The sequence below is a fragment of the Chiroxiphia lanceolata genome, chromosome 5 (assembly GCF_009829145.1).
Source record: "Chiroxiphia lanceolata isolate bChiLan1 chromosome 5, bChiLan1.pri, whole genome shotgun sequence".
Taxonomy (NCBI): domain Eukaryota; kingdom Metazoa; phylum Chordata; class Aves; order Passeriformes; family Pipridae; genus Chiroxiphia; species Chiroxiphia lanceolata.
The window spans coordinates 60,584,656-60,599,133 of record NC_045641.1 but is presented as its reverse complement, the minus strand read 5'-3'; the positions used below and the strand labels follow the sequence as shown (position 1 = coordinate 60,599,133).

At 44.2% G+C, this 14,478-nt stretch overlaps 1 protein-coding gene across 5 annotated transcripts in view; it reads right to left on the bottom strand.

The window, feature by feature from the left end:
* Positions 1-14,063, bottom strand: part of DENND5B (DENN domain containing 5B) — a 113,509-nt gene extending 99,446 nt beyond the window's left edge. For 4 of the 5 annotated variants that reach the window (XM_032688041.1, XM_032688043.1, XM_032688044.1 and 1 more), the window contains exon 1: positions 13,940-14,063. In XM_032688041.1, the coding sequence (XP_032543932.1) occupies positions 13,940-14,051 (112 nt within the window). In that variant the 5' untranslated portion in view covers positions 14,052-14,063. The remainder of the gene's footprint in view (positions 1-13,939) is intronic. The other variant, XM_032688045.1, reaches the window with a different exon arrangement.
* Between the last annotated feature and the right edge of the window lie 415 nt (positions 14,064-14,478).

Genomic DNA, 14,478 nt, shown 5'->3' with positions numbered 1-14,478 from the left:
CAAGCTTATTCTTTAAGACAATACAACAGTCATTAATCACAGCCATTGTGTATTGCTCCAAAGGCGTCTAGAAAGCTAAAGAATACAACCGAGATTTATTATACTACGGTGCCAGATTTAATTACATGGTTTTCTCCTCAGCATCTCGCCACTTGTAGTTCACCACCTGTTTGCACCAGAGGACCAGAAATAAAGACATGCTGGCCCTTGAGGCCAGGCACGCAAGAGAGGGCTTGTGCTGTGCTGTTCTATGGCTGTTGTAGCACAAGACCAGTGGGCCAAGAGAACAGACCGTTTTGGGGGAAGCTGGCAAGCAAATCACTTGTGTAGGGCTATTGTTTCTCTTGTGAAGTTTTACATTTCCAGTTCCTTTTCACATACATTTACAAGCAGAAGAAGTACATTGCTGAGCCCATGGGCAAGGAGAAACAGCTCGCCGTCTTCTTCCTAGAGCTGCAACGCAAAGATTCGTGCCCTCACCACCACAACAATGTATTTAAGCAGTATGTCTGTCTGCTGGCAGCCTTCTGAGTTTGCATTTTCTTCTATAAATATTTAATGTAGAAGAACTGTTCATGTTACCCACTCTGCCCGAAGTGTTTTGACAGTCATGCTCACCACATGACAATGATGCTCTATTTAACACTGCAGCTGCAGACAGGAGGATTTGGTTTCAGTTTTACACAATATTGCGAAACTGATGACCTCCTACAAAATAAACCAGATAATACCTTTTTAAGGAGTATAATTTAAATGCATTAGTAAGACAATTGTCACTAAGCCACTGCAAGAAAGAAAAACACGAATTTAATTCCTGAATTAAAAGTTTGCTTAAATTTAGCTGCAATTTCTTTTTTATTAAACATATTCAGATAGTGAAAATAAAAGAATCTAGCCTGCAAAAGCTAAGTAACCTCCTGAAATGGTTTCTCTTAAACCTAGAAGAATTTCTAAATTTTCTGAACCACAAATTATCACCAGCCTCAAAGACCTCTACACACTTTTGCCAACTAGTTAATTGAATATGCTCAAAAGACGGCAACAGCTTAGTGAACTGCTTGGCTGGACCCACGAGAGGTTTGATCCCAACCTCTCTCTAACATACAAAGACTCAGCATGGTCTGGCAGCAACTGACCAAGAGTCAGTCTTTCACATCTGAAGCTCACAACATTCTTCAGAGAGAGAAAGTTCAGGGAAACAAAAAAAGACATAAATAACCTGGCTGGTCAAACCCAGACAAATAGCTCTGCTACTGTCAGTGATGTGGAAAGGTACTTTAATACTCTCACTTCAATGTGGAATCAGTTAAGCACTGTTTGGAAAAAGATATAGAGGTAACTCAAGAAAGAGAAACTGAGTCAGCAATGTTTATCCTTTCCGATGTCCCTCCCAGCTCCCAGGAGTAGTCTCGGTTACCCAGGGGCTCATTAACTCATTCATCTATTACAAGCTTGCTGGAAGCATGGAGGGATGCCACTTTGGTATGAGCAGATTAATCAAGCATAGATTGCCAACCTTCCGCTGCAAGGCAATGCCATCTCCTTCTAAGCCATTTCTGCAGGCAGATCCAGCTGAATATTGTAATTTACTTCCAAGACAACTCATAAATGCAAAGTGATTAGCCAGCCCTTGCAGCACCTTTTACTGGAGTTACTCAAAATTTAATGCACTTAATACAGTTTTATGACTCCTTATGCATCATTATCACTTTAATACATCTGAATACAGATCTTGGTTCTTACCAATATTATCAGAAAGGTCAGAATAGCATTTTAAAACAATAAAGCATAAGGATAAGCCAGTTTGGTTTTAAATGTGGGACGGGGGAAGAAAGAAAAAGAAAGTAAAGAAGCCTCTTCCCCACCATGTTCTGCTGCTGTATCTCCCATTCAGTGCATTTTGAAACAATACAGAAGCATTTTTTCAGAGACACATCTCTGGATGCAATAGCACCAACACAGCCGAGCTCCTACATCTTTTCATTGAGCTCCAGGAAGGACTTGGACCCTGCAAAATCTTAGAATTGCTATTTATTGCCAAACGTAGCTTTGCTCCCACTGCCTGTTATCACATTGCAGGAGCTGAAACTGAGCAAGAAAGACTAAGCACGATGGCATTAACACACTGTACGGTTTCACAGGCATGGGTGAATAGCACTAGGAATTATGCGACAGGATGCCAGGACAGAAATCGTGGTCCTCTCACCTGGAGCTCCTTTTGCTCACACAAGCCTGTGAGCTCCGATCTTTCTTCCTTCCCCCTCAGCACCACGAGTTACCTCCATTCCCAAACCCACCAGATGGGCAGAAGGCAACGCTCGCTCTGCTCGGATCCCAGCTCTGAGGCTGCCAATTAGCCTGCCGGGATACCAACGTGGAGGGGGCCTCTCTTGCTTTAGAAAGTGCTGTTGCTTTTCCAGCAGCCTTTGTATTGGAAGGTTAATTAGGATCTCTGCTCTAGTTGCAGGGACTTCACCAAAAAACATACCCTATCTTTCCCATTTTCATCTCTGACAAAATTAAATTGACCTGTGGGCTCAGAAGGTGGTAGATAAGGATACAGTTTGGTTTGGGGGGTCGTTTTTTTGACTTTTTTTAATAAAAAGGAAACAAGTCTAGTGCGATCATGTTATCAAATCACACAACCTGAGTTTTGAGTGTGATAACACTACACTATTAACAACACAGCTGGTCTCCTGCTTACCGCCAGCTTCCCTTTTGAGTTATTCAGTGCACCACAAGCAACCCTGGGTCACAGTCAGAAGTCATAGTCACGAAGAGCTGCCAAAATATTAACTAATAACCAAAACCTAATACAGATTTTGAATTGCAAATAGCCTTTCAGATCGTTACCACCATCAAATATGAGCTATATCTCGGACACTGCAATGTGACAGTTGCTCTGAGCAATTCACTCTCCGCATTGGGACAGACCTAAATCTGCGCCTTTTCTCTCTGGCTCCTGGACAAACGCCTCTCCCAGCGCTAGCACAGACCTGCAGGCGAGGAGCATGAATGCATCCAGGCCCCCAAGATGAGATGTTTTCCCATTCTTATTCCCACCGAAAGCACAAGAGCTGAACTAATCGGGTCCCCGAGCTCCTGGGTCACAGCCAGGGCACCCGCGCCAGGGACCTCAGCTCTTTCTCACCTGCTGACAGGGACAAAGCAGGGCTGAGGGGTCCCCAGCTCATTAAGGCAGAGTTTTCATGGGAAGTTCAGTCCACATTAAGCTGGAGGGACTTTTTTGGGAGGTTGTTTTTTTTTAACAGTGTGTTAGACTGAGCAATTTGCAACAGGGCTCTTTCTTTCCCCACTCAACTCACCACCCTATGGGCAGCTCCAAGCAGAAAGTAAACAAAGACACGGGCATAGAAACAACTAAATTATTACCCAGAACTGTTGTTGTGCAAGTTAACATCTCCCATCACCATTCCCCTTTTGCTAAGTGCAACATCAGATCACAGCTACAGCTGCCTCACCCTATGCAGATGTTCGTATTGACACAGCAAAAAAATTATTACTTAATAGCATTCCTTACACTGTGATTCTTCAACTCTTAGTCACTCTCCAATTTGAGACAGAAACGCTAGACTACACATTCCTGCTTGAATTAAGAGTCAAACAACATCTGCTATTCACACTCACTAACGCCAGAAAGAGTTAACGTATTTGCAAACGCCAGTAAGATAAACCTATCTTGAATAGCACCATCTTGGGAAAAGGCTAAACACCTAATCCATCCAAGCTGAATAGCTACTATCCTGATTTTCAGAGATATAAATATTCTACCTTAATAGATTTATAACAATAGGCATTATAGACAAATGCTGACAACACAAAAGGGGTGCACTGGAGACACTGCAGTACTGCTCTTCCTGGCCTTGATATTCTTGCAGTGTTTACAAGGCAGAATGTACAGCAGAATACACCCTTCACGCCTTTGTGACAGAGCACACATCCACCAACAGTCATTTTACAAAACACCTGGCAGTTTTTAAGCATTTAATCTTCACATCTTCACAAAATTTTAAGAGATCAGGTGTTTTTGGTGATTTGTTGGTTTTGTTTGGATGTTTTTGGTTTGTTTTGATATTTTTTAAATAAAAAGCAGGGATTCTTCCCCAAATACTTGGTGTTGGGTATTTTCTAACACTTATACTGTAAGAATAAACAAAATGAGAAAGCACAAAATCTACATCACAAAGAGTCCTATTCCAGAAACAGTGCAGCAGCGCTTCATCTCTCCCATACCAGCCATCATCACAGCTGAAAAGTCTGTGTTAACAGAGCTGTTGTTTTGTTTTTAAGCATAAAATTGTTCTTAATTTTAAATTCATGTCACAGTATGGCACAGCATAAAACAAACAAGAATACCAAGTGGGAATACTGATGGAGAAATAGTATTGTGTGAGTAACTAACTCATCAGCAAATCCTCCCCTCCCTCAACAAAACAAAACAAAAAAAAGCCAAATATTTGCTCAATTGCATATTGCATTCTTTGCTCAAATACTTCATAATTTGAACTTAGAAAAACCAATCTTGATTCTCTTTCCTGAGTACCTCAGGAGAAACCAGAGGGCCCAGCAGAAGGCATTAACACCACCTGACTGGATTAACCTCAGCAGCGACTTGGAGAAAAAGGCAGGAGAGGTGGGCTACTAAATCAGTGATTTGGACGCTCCAGACAGCATCCAGGTCAGTGAGAACACAGGCTGCAGAAGCCATCAGATACCTGCAATCAGTGTAAGCAATACCTATTTGGACCATGACAGCAGCATCCTCTCCCAGCAGGCTCCAGCTGCAACCCAAACACTGGTCAGTCCAAAGCAGACTGCTTGGCCCATTTGATCAATATTCCATTGAGGAATCACCAGTTCAGTGAGCGCTCGGTTTCATAGTTTCATTACAAATTGCTCAGCCCTCTTGTCTTTCAGTCACAGGAGACTCAAAACACCTCTGACACTTGGGCAGCCTTGTGTGAGGAGCATCGGTGGTGATACGTGATTTTTTCCCTGTAACTATAGTTACTGCTAACACAGGTAACACGGCATCGCATCGCGTGCCAGCGCACACCAGCCCGTTTGTACGTGGAAATAGCTATGCATGGAAATGAGCAGAGGCTTATATAGATGCTAAGGGGAAAATGCAAATTTATACAAATAATTTCAGTCATCCGTGAAAAGCAGCAGCCACTACACACCCATGACAGTTGAGTTTTGCCTTTTTTTTCTTTTTTAATCCTATCATTGTTTACACAGAATGGTGTTTCAGATTAAGCCCCCTTACCCTTCCACATGTTAGTCCTTAACATGACAAGAGAATACCAAGAAGGGGGTGGACAAAGAATTCTTCCAGCTTTCACGCTGTGCAACCTACCACTCACACAGTTTCAAAGCACGATTTGACTCCATTTGATATAAAGCTTGGTGTTGTTTTTGGCTTTTTTAATTGCTAGATTAAAAGATCCCAGAATTATTATTGCAATTAGATGAATAAAGTGACTGCAAAGCAAAGTCAAATTCATGCTCCAAGGAGGAGGGGGGGTGCTCTCACTCCCCAAGACTGACATATTTAAACATTGCCTCAACACAAAACAAGAACTGCTGACATTTTTGTATGAAATTGTGAAGGTTGTTCTCCAGCAAGAGAACAAGTTTTCTTTGCAGATCCACAAAAAAACCAGACCCATCCCCCCCATATTATATTCTACTAAGAGTTAATTTTTATACTATCACTTGAAGCACTAAGATCACTAAGATCCAGCAAAGTCCTTCAAAACAACTCAGACTATATATTAGCAAGGGAATACTCTTTCCATGTCACTCTTTAAACACCTGCTTGGATGTTCCAATGTTATTTTTCATGGATTGGGTAGGTAGATGGAGGTAGAAGCTAAACCTCACACCTCAAAAGAGCATGACTTGCTTCATGTTTTCAGCCAGGCACCTTCACCAAGCCTAGGACACCCTAATGAAAGAACTCTCAGATAAGCTATAATGATCAGATTGCTGATTAAAGTTCTTTCACTCCAAGCAAGAAGCACAAATGGAGTTGGTTTCTTCCAGCCATACCAGTATCTGACACCTCAGCAGTCTGTCTGCCACACATCAGCCATCTCCACAGTATGTTTCTTTTACTATGATGACCCATCACCATCTTTTCCCTAATTACTTTTTGAGATTATCAATATGGCTAACATGACCAAAATACCACAGCGAAGGTCTACTGTTTCCTGACCAAATTTGGTTTTCCTCAATGCAACTTTTCCTATCATACATACTTTTGCTATTTTCTGGTCAAGAGAGAGATAATGAAAAAAAAAAACAAAAAAAGAAAAAAAATTGTAGGTTATTTACACTCACGAACTTTATGTAAGTTCAAATATTTTGACTACAACAATTCCTCTCCATACACACAAGAGGTGGCTGAACAAGCTACTTATCATCTTCCTACATATATATATATGATCTCAAGTAGCACCAGCCAAACACCACAGCATTAACTACATCAAAGTGCCTGCACTGTTTGTTTGGGTTTGTTTTTTCCTCCTTCATTCACATTTCTCCTTGACTCCAGCCCTGACTGCAACAGACCAGCAACTGCAGCGGGGAGCAGTGTGCCAGCCACGTATCCAGCATCAGCCCACGCAGAGGCTTTGCGGGCTGTACACTTGCCAGCATGTTTCAGGGACGAGCTGGCATTAAGGACAACTTGATTAGTCCCTGACAAGCGGGTGAAAGAAGGCAGGCAGGAGAGGCCTCCTGACACCCTTGTTCTGCTGGCTTACTTGCAGCCCAGCCCCTCCCAAAGCAGCGCGTTTTGGAGTTATTCCTGTGTCAAGCTCTGCACTGGCACAGGAGAGCTGTGGGCAGGGTGTCAGGGCACTGGCACAGCTCCTGCAGCACTGGGAAATGGCTCTGGAGAGGACACGGGAAAACAGCCGGGCAGAGAAATCAATACTGGAGTCACACATGGCCCTGAGCAATTTGACATATTTATGGTTACTGCTCTTCCAATCTCAGAGGGGGGTGTATTACCTCCCCCAGATGCCACCATCCCCCAGCACCCTGAGGACCAGGGCAGAGATGGACGTCAACACAGGAATCTCTCCGCTGGCAACAGGCACCTTCACATGAGGCTCAAAATCACCATCTCCGTACCCTCCCTACCAACACCCAGCCGTGGTGAGGCCTGATCTGGCACTGCTGGGCTCTCCAGGATGTGCACACCTTTGCCTTTCAGTGCTCTTTGCCCAAGGTAAGTGGCTGCAGTCCTGGGGACCCCGTCCCTCCCCAGCCACTGCACCGCTAAGCCGCCAGGATGGGGCCAGCACTGACTTCAGGCTGATGCACAGGAACAAGATTAGGGCTGGATTTAGGTCGTTCTTATAAAGGACAGCAGCTCAGCCATTCTGCCCGCCAGCACTTTGATTACTACTGCAGTTTACACTATGTGAAGGAAAAAGGTTACCTACTGCAATGTTAACAGAGCAGGTGCTAGGATTGTCACTGAAAAAACCCTTCCCATACACTATCACACCTTCCTCATCTGTGCTACTGCAACAGCCACTGGCAGCAAAACAGCCTCTGAGCATGCAAGAGGTTTTAGTCCTTCTAAGTGGAAATTAAAACATCAGCTTATCTGGCAAAGAAAGTACAAGATATTCTCTTTGGTTTAGCATTAGTAAGCCAGTGCTATTGATAGGAATAATGATGTTTTTCCAACCCAATCAATACCTTATTTTCAAAGGAATACAGTATAAAAACCTTAGATGAAGTTAAATGTATAACAGAATAGTCACACCATGGCTGGGGGAGCATTTAAATCCAGTGTTTCTCTGGCATATATAAAGATAGAGAATGAAAGTACTATTACTAAAATATAAGAATACACCACAGCCATTACCAATTTCAGAAATAGTCTGTAATCCAAGTGGGCAAGAAAGTTACTCCTTATTAAAGGTTATTGTAACTGGAGATCATAGTTGTCAATAATATTGACAATTCTTTATAAAAAGCACTGTTTCCTTTGGCTGTAGTTCCTCTGGCTGAAAAAAATCCTCCCACAGGAGCTAAATCTTCAATGTATAATTCAGACATTTTTTTAAAATAAAATAAAAATCTCTGTGGTATTACAATGGAATTCTGGTTTTCCCCAGTAGCAAAAAAACAACAACAACAACAACAACAACAACAAAATAAAAATAAAACCAAAACAAAATTAAGAATAAACCATTACAGCAACTATCCATGCCACCACCTTTAAAGACGTAGAAGAGAGCAGAAACATATTTCTATTTCAGCATCAAGTCAAGGTTGTCCAGAAGCAGCAATTATCTCCATACTCCTTTAACTAGAAAAGCAACACTTTGTGTATGCAGAATAAGACTTGGTTTCACATGAACAAAATATTAACCCAGTTTAGATTTTTATCAGACAGGGTTTCTAAATATATACTATGACAATTCACAGAAAAACGACAGTTACTTCAATAATGCAGCTACTCCATCCATCCCTGATCCACAAGATTTATTTTTTTTCAAAAGTCAGAAGACTTAGTGCTGTCTTTGAGCATCACTTCTTAAGAGGGGCTGGAGAAATGCTTGAATTCCATCACTCCAACTAGCCCCACAATGACCAGAAATCCTAAGCAATCTACGTCAACTGCTTCTGAGGATCAAGTCGAGTTTTGTTAAGTTCTACAGCATAAGCCAACTCTGCCTCCACTTGTACCACTCTCGTCCACATCCAGGCTACTTAACCCAGACAATCCTTCCAAAAATGCTTTGTGCAAATCTGGACTGTACTTAAAAACGAAAAGCAAAACTCCCGCAGTCTGCTTTTCCTTTCTGTCAGCTGAGTAAGTCATTAAGAGGAATCACAACTGTTCAGATATTCCTCGGTAAAGGGAGATTTCTCAGTCTATTTCCAGTGAACTAGGAACAAACCCAATTGCCTATTTTCAGAAAAGTCATGCACACAAGACGTTGTATCGCTGTAGTAGTGCCACCAAGTTTTCTGGCAGAGCACTTTGTGCGCTGACTTGGCACGAAGGAAGCACGATGGAGAATGGTGCAGGATGTGGGGAGACTCTGCAATGAGCAAGCACGCGGGTGCCAGGCACACACAAGGACAGAAAAGTCTTTTAGCTTTCTAAAAATAAGAGCCTACTAGATAAGAAAGCCAGCCAGACTGCAATATGCCTTGTTTGGATTTTAACATTTCACTGGGGAGAAATTAGTTACCAGTATCTGGATATTTGTAGGGAAACAGCATGAGGTAGAAGTAGTGTTTATTTTCCCCGAGACATTCAGCAGTTCCAATGAGCATGAACAGTAAGCACTCCCAGCTTTGCTGATCATAAAAAAAAATAATTTGATCTTAAAAGTAGAGTAATGAAGCTCTCTACAGTTTTAAAGTATACATTGAATGGGACAATAAGACAGTGAATCTTTATGCAATGGCCAAAACTAGACAGTGTAAAATACGTTTGCTAGACAAGATACAATAACTACAACGTCTCCTCACCGCAACCATAGTCTCGAGGTAATATTTTACAGTTCATGTGCGGAAAAAAAGCTATAAAACTTTTCATATCACACAGCAAGAGGGCTACCACAACTCCACCAATATTCATGTTGTAAGACACAGGAAGCAGCATCCAATACGGCCCTTCAGGCCCCAGTTCCCAGGGTGGCTTCTGACACCTTTTTTTCCTCCAAACTGCTCCACCAACAGCACCCTCAACGAAGCACAGACCAGTCCTTCCACTGTGGAACAAAACACTCATCCCTAATTCTATGCTTTCCTCTAGAGCACTAAGTTACTTCCCCAATAAAAGATATTTAATTTTATTTTTAATTGAGTCATGTGTATTCTGGATTTTTCTAAACTGTAGTTTGTGACACACTAATGAAATACTACAAAATTTAACTTGCTCTCAAAGCAAAAGGTGAAGGCTGCTACAGCTAGAATAATCTTGTGCCTTGCACACACACTTATAAAGTTTATACAGTATGACAAAATATTTGATAGAAACAATTTAATGAATAATTAGGTCTTTTTGTTAAATGCAATGTTAAATATTTACTTTAACGGATTCATTCAAGTGCATAAAATTCCAAGGCTGATAGTCTCAAAATGGCTTTACCTGGGAACAGATAGGCATATAGAGGAAAGTGAACTGAAATTTATTTTCCATCAGCCCCGAGCATGAGAGAAAAGCTCCCTTCATTCTGTTTTAGTGGAGTTCAACAGGGCACTGAAACCAATACTGAAATTTTCACACTTTTCAAGGTATTTCACATCAAATACCCTGCTTTTTTTTTATGGTCTCTCCAACTATTAAGTGCCAAAAATTCCTTAGTTAGTTTCCTTTCCTCCCAGAAGTCCCTAGAAACTGGCATGGTTTTTCCCTTCATCCTTGACCGAGAGCTTTGTGACAGTGCCACAAGTGTTTTGACAACATCATAATCTACATGCAACTTCACTGAGTGTTTGGATACAATACCAAGCTGAGCAATAGGTAAACAGCTTTTAACTTCTCAAATTAATTCACTTAAAAACCCCAAATCAGCCATATGAAAAGCCAGCTGCGGAGCAAGTTGTTAAAAAAAACTAGGAAAATCTGTACAAGAAAACATCATACATGCAAAAGAAAAAAAATAATCTAAGCAAAATGAACCATCTGCTTGGTGGAAAATTCTCATCTACCAAACTTACTTTAAGCACTGAACATCCAGTGGAACAAGAACTATAGAGCAAGTTACTCTTCCTTAAAAGCATGTCAAAACCTTACACAATTTTAAAACCTTGATTTTATTTAATTTTTCTGGACAGACCTATCAACCCTACAAGACTAATTAAAAAGGCAGTTCTTTGCCCTGCTTTCAAGAGTATCATTGAAACATTTCACTTCATGTCTGATGCGGTTGATGAGGATTTTTGGTGGGTTTTTTGTTTGTTTGTTTTAACTGCAGAGAGTTCTTATGGAAAATGATTTTTGGCTTGAGCCATCAGGCAAGGAAAGCCTCCACGCAGGGGTGAGTCCTGGGCTGTCCTCAGCCAAGAGAGGGCACAGGTCAGGGAGCTCCCAAATGAGACCAGATGTGAGTCACCGGCAGCTCCACGACACACCGTGTGCTCCAGGGAGCTGCCTGTGTCTCAGACAATCACCAAGTCCATCTGAAAGCTGAAAATCCCTCGAGGATTTTCTAACTTCTGCTCCTCTGTTCACAGGAGAGGCCCTGGGGCCTCCAGGGTGGCAGAAGAGCTCCTCTTGTCTCTTCTCATGCTCCTTTGCTCAGCCCCAACGCAGCTCCACTCAGACGTGGGCTGAGCAAGGCCCTTTGTGTACACTGGCTGCTAAGGGATTCACAGGTTTGGAGATAAGCAGGTTCTTGATGACTTTTTTTTTTTGCTAAACTGGGGATGATCTGTGCAGCAGCTTAAGTCACAGCCACTTTTCACTGATGCCGTGACTTACCTCAACAAGCTCTTTAAGCACAGGGATAGCAAGATAACAAGCTACATAACTCAAAAGAATAGCATCATTTCTTTCTATAAAACATTTTAAGAACATTTTTAGAAAGAATAGCCTTCATCTGTGGGTTTCCTGTGATGCAACAGACTTTCTGTTCCCTCAAGCTTCTTTCTCCCCACCCATTCCGGCAATGAATTCAATCCTAGTAGCTTGGTGCTTGAAACCTGTAACACAGATTTGTAGGTGGGTTCTCACTACAGCCTGCCTACAGTGGCATTAGTACTCCCCAGGCTTTAACAGAAATGTTTTCTCAGCTATATCTCAAACCAGAGTTATTTTTTTCATGGCTGCATTATATTTGTGGCTCCCAGCACTCCCTGTTCCTCCCCAGCATTTCCCACTGTTGAGCTCCCAGCTGATAGCAGAAAGCTCCTGTCACGAGTCCCTAAAAATACAACATTGCTCAGTGGCAATATTAAGTCCCATCATATTTCTGTAACTCTACTTCTTCCTCTATCATATCCCAACCCCCCCTAGGTATTAAGAATGCCTCCCAAAGTGGCATTTCCAAAAATGTTTGTATGCACAAACCATCCTGCTGGACCTTGCCACTTACTAAGACATTGCTTTAAAAACAACTGCTTTTGGTAATTTCTCTTTGAAATCATTCATAGCTGCATTACATTGTACAAATGGATATATCCTAGATATGCCAAAATGTCTTTCTTTTACTGAAAAATTAAGAAGGAGATGCCTTTTGCTTTGTGTTGCTGGAGCAGTTCAGCTAAACCTACCGAATGACAACGAAAGATGAGCCCCGTAGTTGAGGCACTACACTGCATGAACCCACCGTGCCCAGGCTGTCCTTGAGCTCCCCAAGGCTCCCCAAGAACACACCTGTCCATCTCACTGGGGAATGGTGCAAAAAAATCAGCAAGAGACCAGTTTGAGAGTCTGGGTACTCATCAGGGAAGGCACAGCCTGCCAGCCAACACAGCTTTAAAAATAGTTTCTTTTTGGATAGAAGAGTTAGAGCTGACTCAAACTTTACGTAGCTGAAACCCCAGTAGATCATATCATGCAAATCAAACCCTGTACACCATCAGCTGGGAGATGGTGACGAGCCAAGAGTTTTCTACTAAAAGCAGCGAAACTGAAAACATATAACTGCGGTCACTAGAACATGCAAAAAACTCCCAACACAAGAGATTAAAGCACATTTGGCTAATGCTTCAGCTTGGACATCCTGGGGTTACCTCCAGTGTGCGCTCACTGCAAAGGGTAGAGATTTAGATAAAGTGCATTAAGATAAACCTCCTTGGAAAGTCAGGTATGTGCATCCACCCCTTTTACAGATGACAAAAACATGAACTTCAACCAGTGTACATTGATCAGTGATGTAGATCATCAAGTCTTTGTCTTGCACAACCTGACAGCAAGGTACTTCCTGATGCAATAGCTGCAGAGACCTCACCAGGCTCCCACAGCCAGGATCTCATGGCCAGGCAGAGGTGCTCGCTGTGACAGTACAGCTGCCTCCAATTTGAGCCAGGCACAGCTCAATCGACTGCAGTGCAAACGCACAGGAATGGTCAAACACAGGCACCTGAGCACTTCCAAATTGGTAAGATCATGAGGAAACGTTTAGCTTCCACGCAATTAAGCCCTGTTATTAAGCCTGAAGTCAATCGAATTTTATATGTAGAAACCTGACTTAGTTTCTTTTACATAAACAAAAGTGACATTGAGGAAGAACTGCTGCCTTATGCCAACATAATCGGCTCATATACAGTCATGAACCCACCAAAAATAAAGGTTTTAGAAAATGTGTTAGATCCTATAGCAATAATTTTGTTCTCTGATTCCGTAACAATTTTGGGGTGGTGGGGGATGGAAGGATGCAGGAGGACTATTTCTGAACAGACATAAAATGTGAATAAACCGGCATAATAAAGATGCGATTCCATTAATTTATTCAGTTCTTCCCAGATCCCTCCCCCTCCTTTCCAGTGCAGATAGAGAAGAAAATGCATCTGCCCCGACAGAAAGCTCGGTCATTCGGCTCCCTCCAATTCCATAACCCTCGGTACCCTTCTCCCGTCAGTCGCACCCTGACGGCCGCGGCTGGGCCGAGGGCGGGCGAAGGCTGCGTGTCCCCCGCCACCACCGGGCACCGGGGCCAGCGGCGGGTCGGCGGAGCCCGGCCTGCGGGGGAGGGCGCATCCCGGTGGGAGCTGCCCTCGGGGGGGATGCTCCGCCAGCCCCTCCGGGAGGATGCTTTATCCTTCAAAGTCGCGCCCTTCCCGCGGCTCCCACCGCCGCGGCGACCCTCTCCTCCCCTCGCCCCCCTCCCTCCTCGCGGGGCGCAGACATTTTGAAGCCGCGCATCCCCAAAGCCCGGCGGAGCCGCGGCCGTGCGGGCGCGGGCGGAGGCCTCCCGGCGGCGGCGCTCACCTGCCAGCTCGTCGGGCTCCAGCCCGCTCTCCGCGTCGATGCCGCACAGCACGAAGTAGTGGGCGAAGCGGCAGGGCGCCGCGCCGGGCCCGGGGGCGCCGCTCCCGCTCATCCCGCCCGTTCCCGGCGGCGGCTCCCGGCGGCAGCAGCGCGGCTCGGGCCGGTCACGGCGCGCCGCCCCCCATCCCCGGCGGGGCCGCGCAGGCGGGCGGGCACCGAGCGGCAGCGGCTCCGGCGGGCGGGCACCGGCGGCCCCGCTGTCAGCTGAGCGGGGCGGGGACGGGCGGGAAGTACCGCGCTGCCGGACCGCCCCCGCGGGGCATTTAAACCCTGCGCGGCCTCCCCCCCCCCCGCCCCGCGCCTTAGCCGGGCATTCCCGGCGCGTGGGGTGCGGGAGAGTCCCCCGGGGGCTTTGTCGCGCGTTTTATCCGCAATCCTCGGGATACGCGATTAAAGCTTAATCTTCCTTCCTCCATCCCCCGCCCCACCCCGGGTGTGAGCGGGGGAGGTTGGCTTTATTTAAATAAAAAAGGAGACGG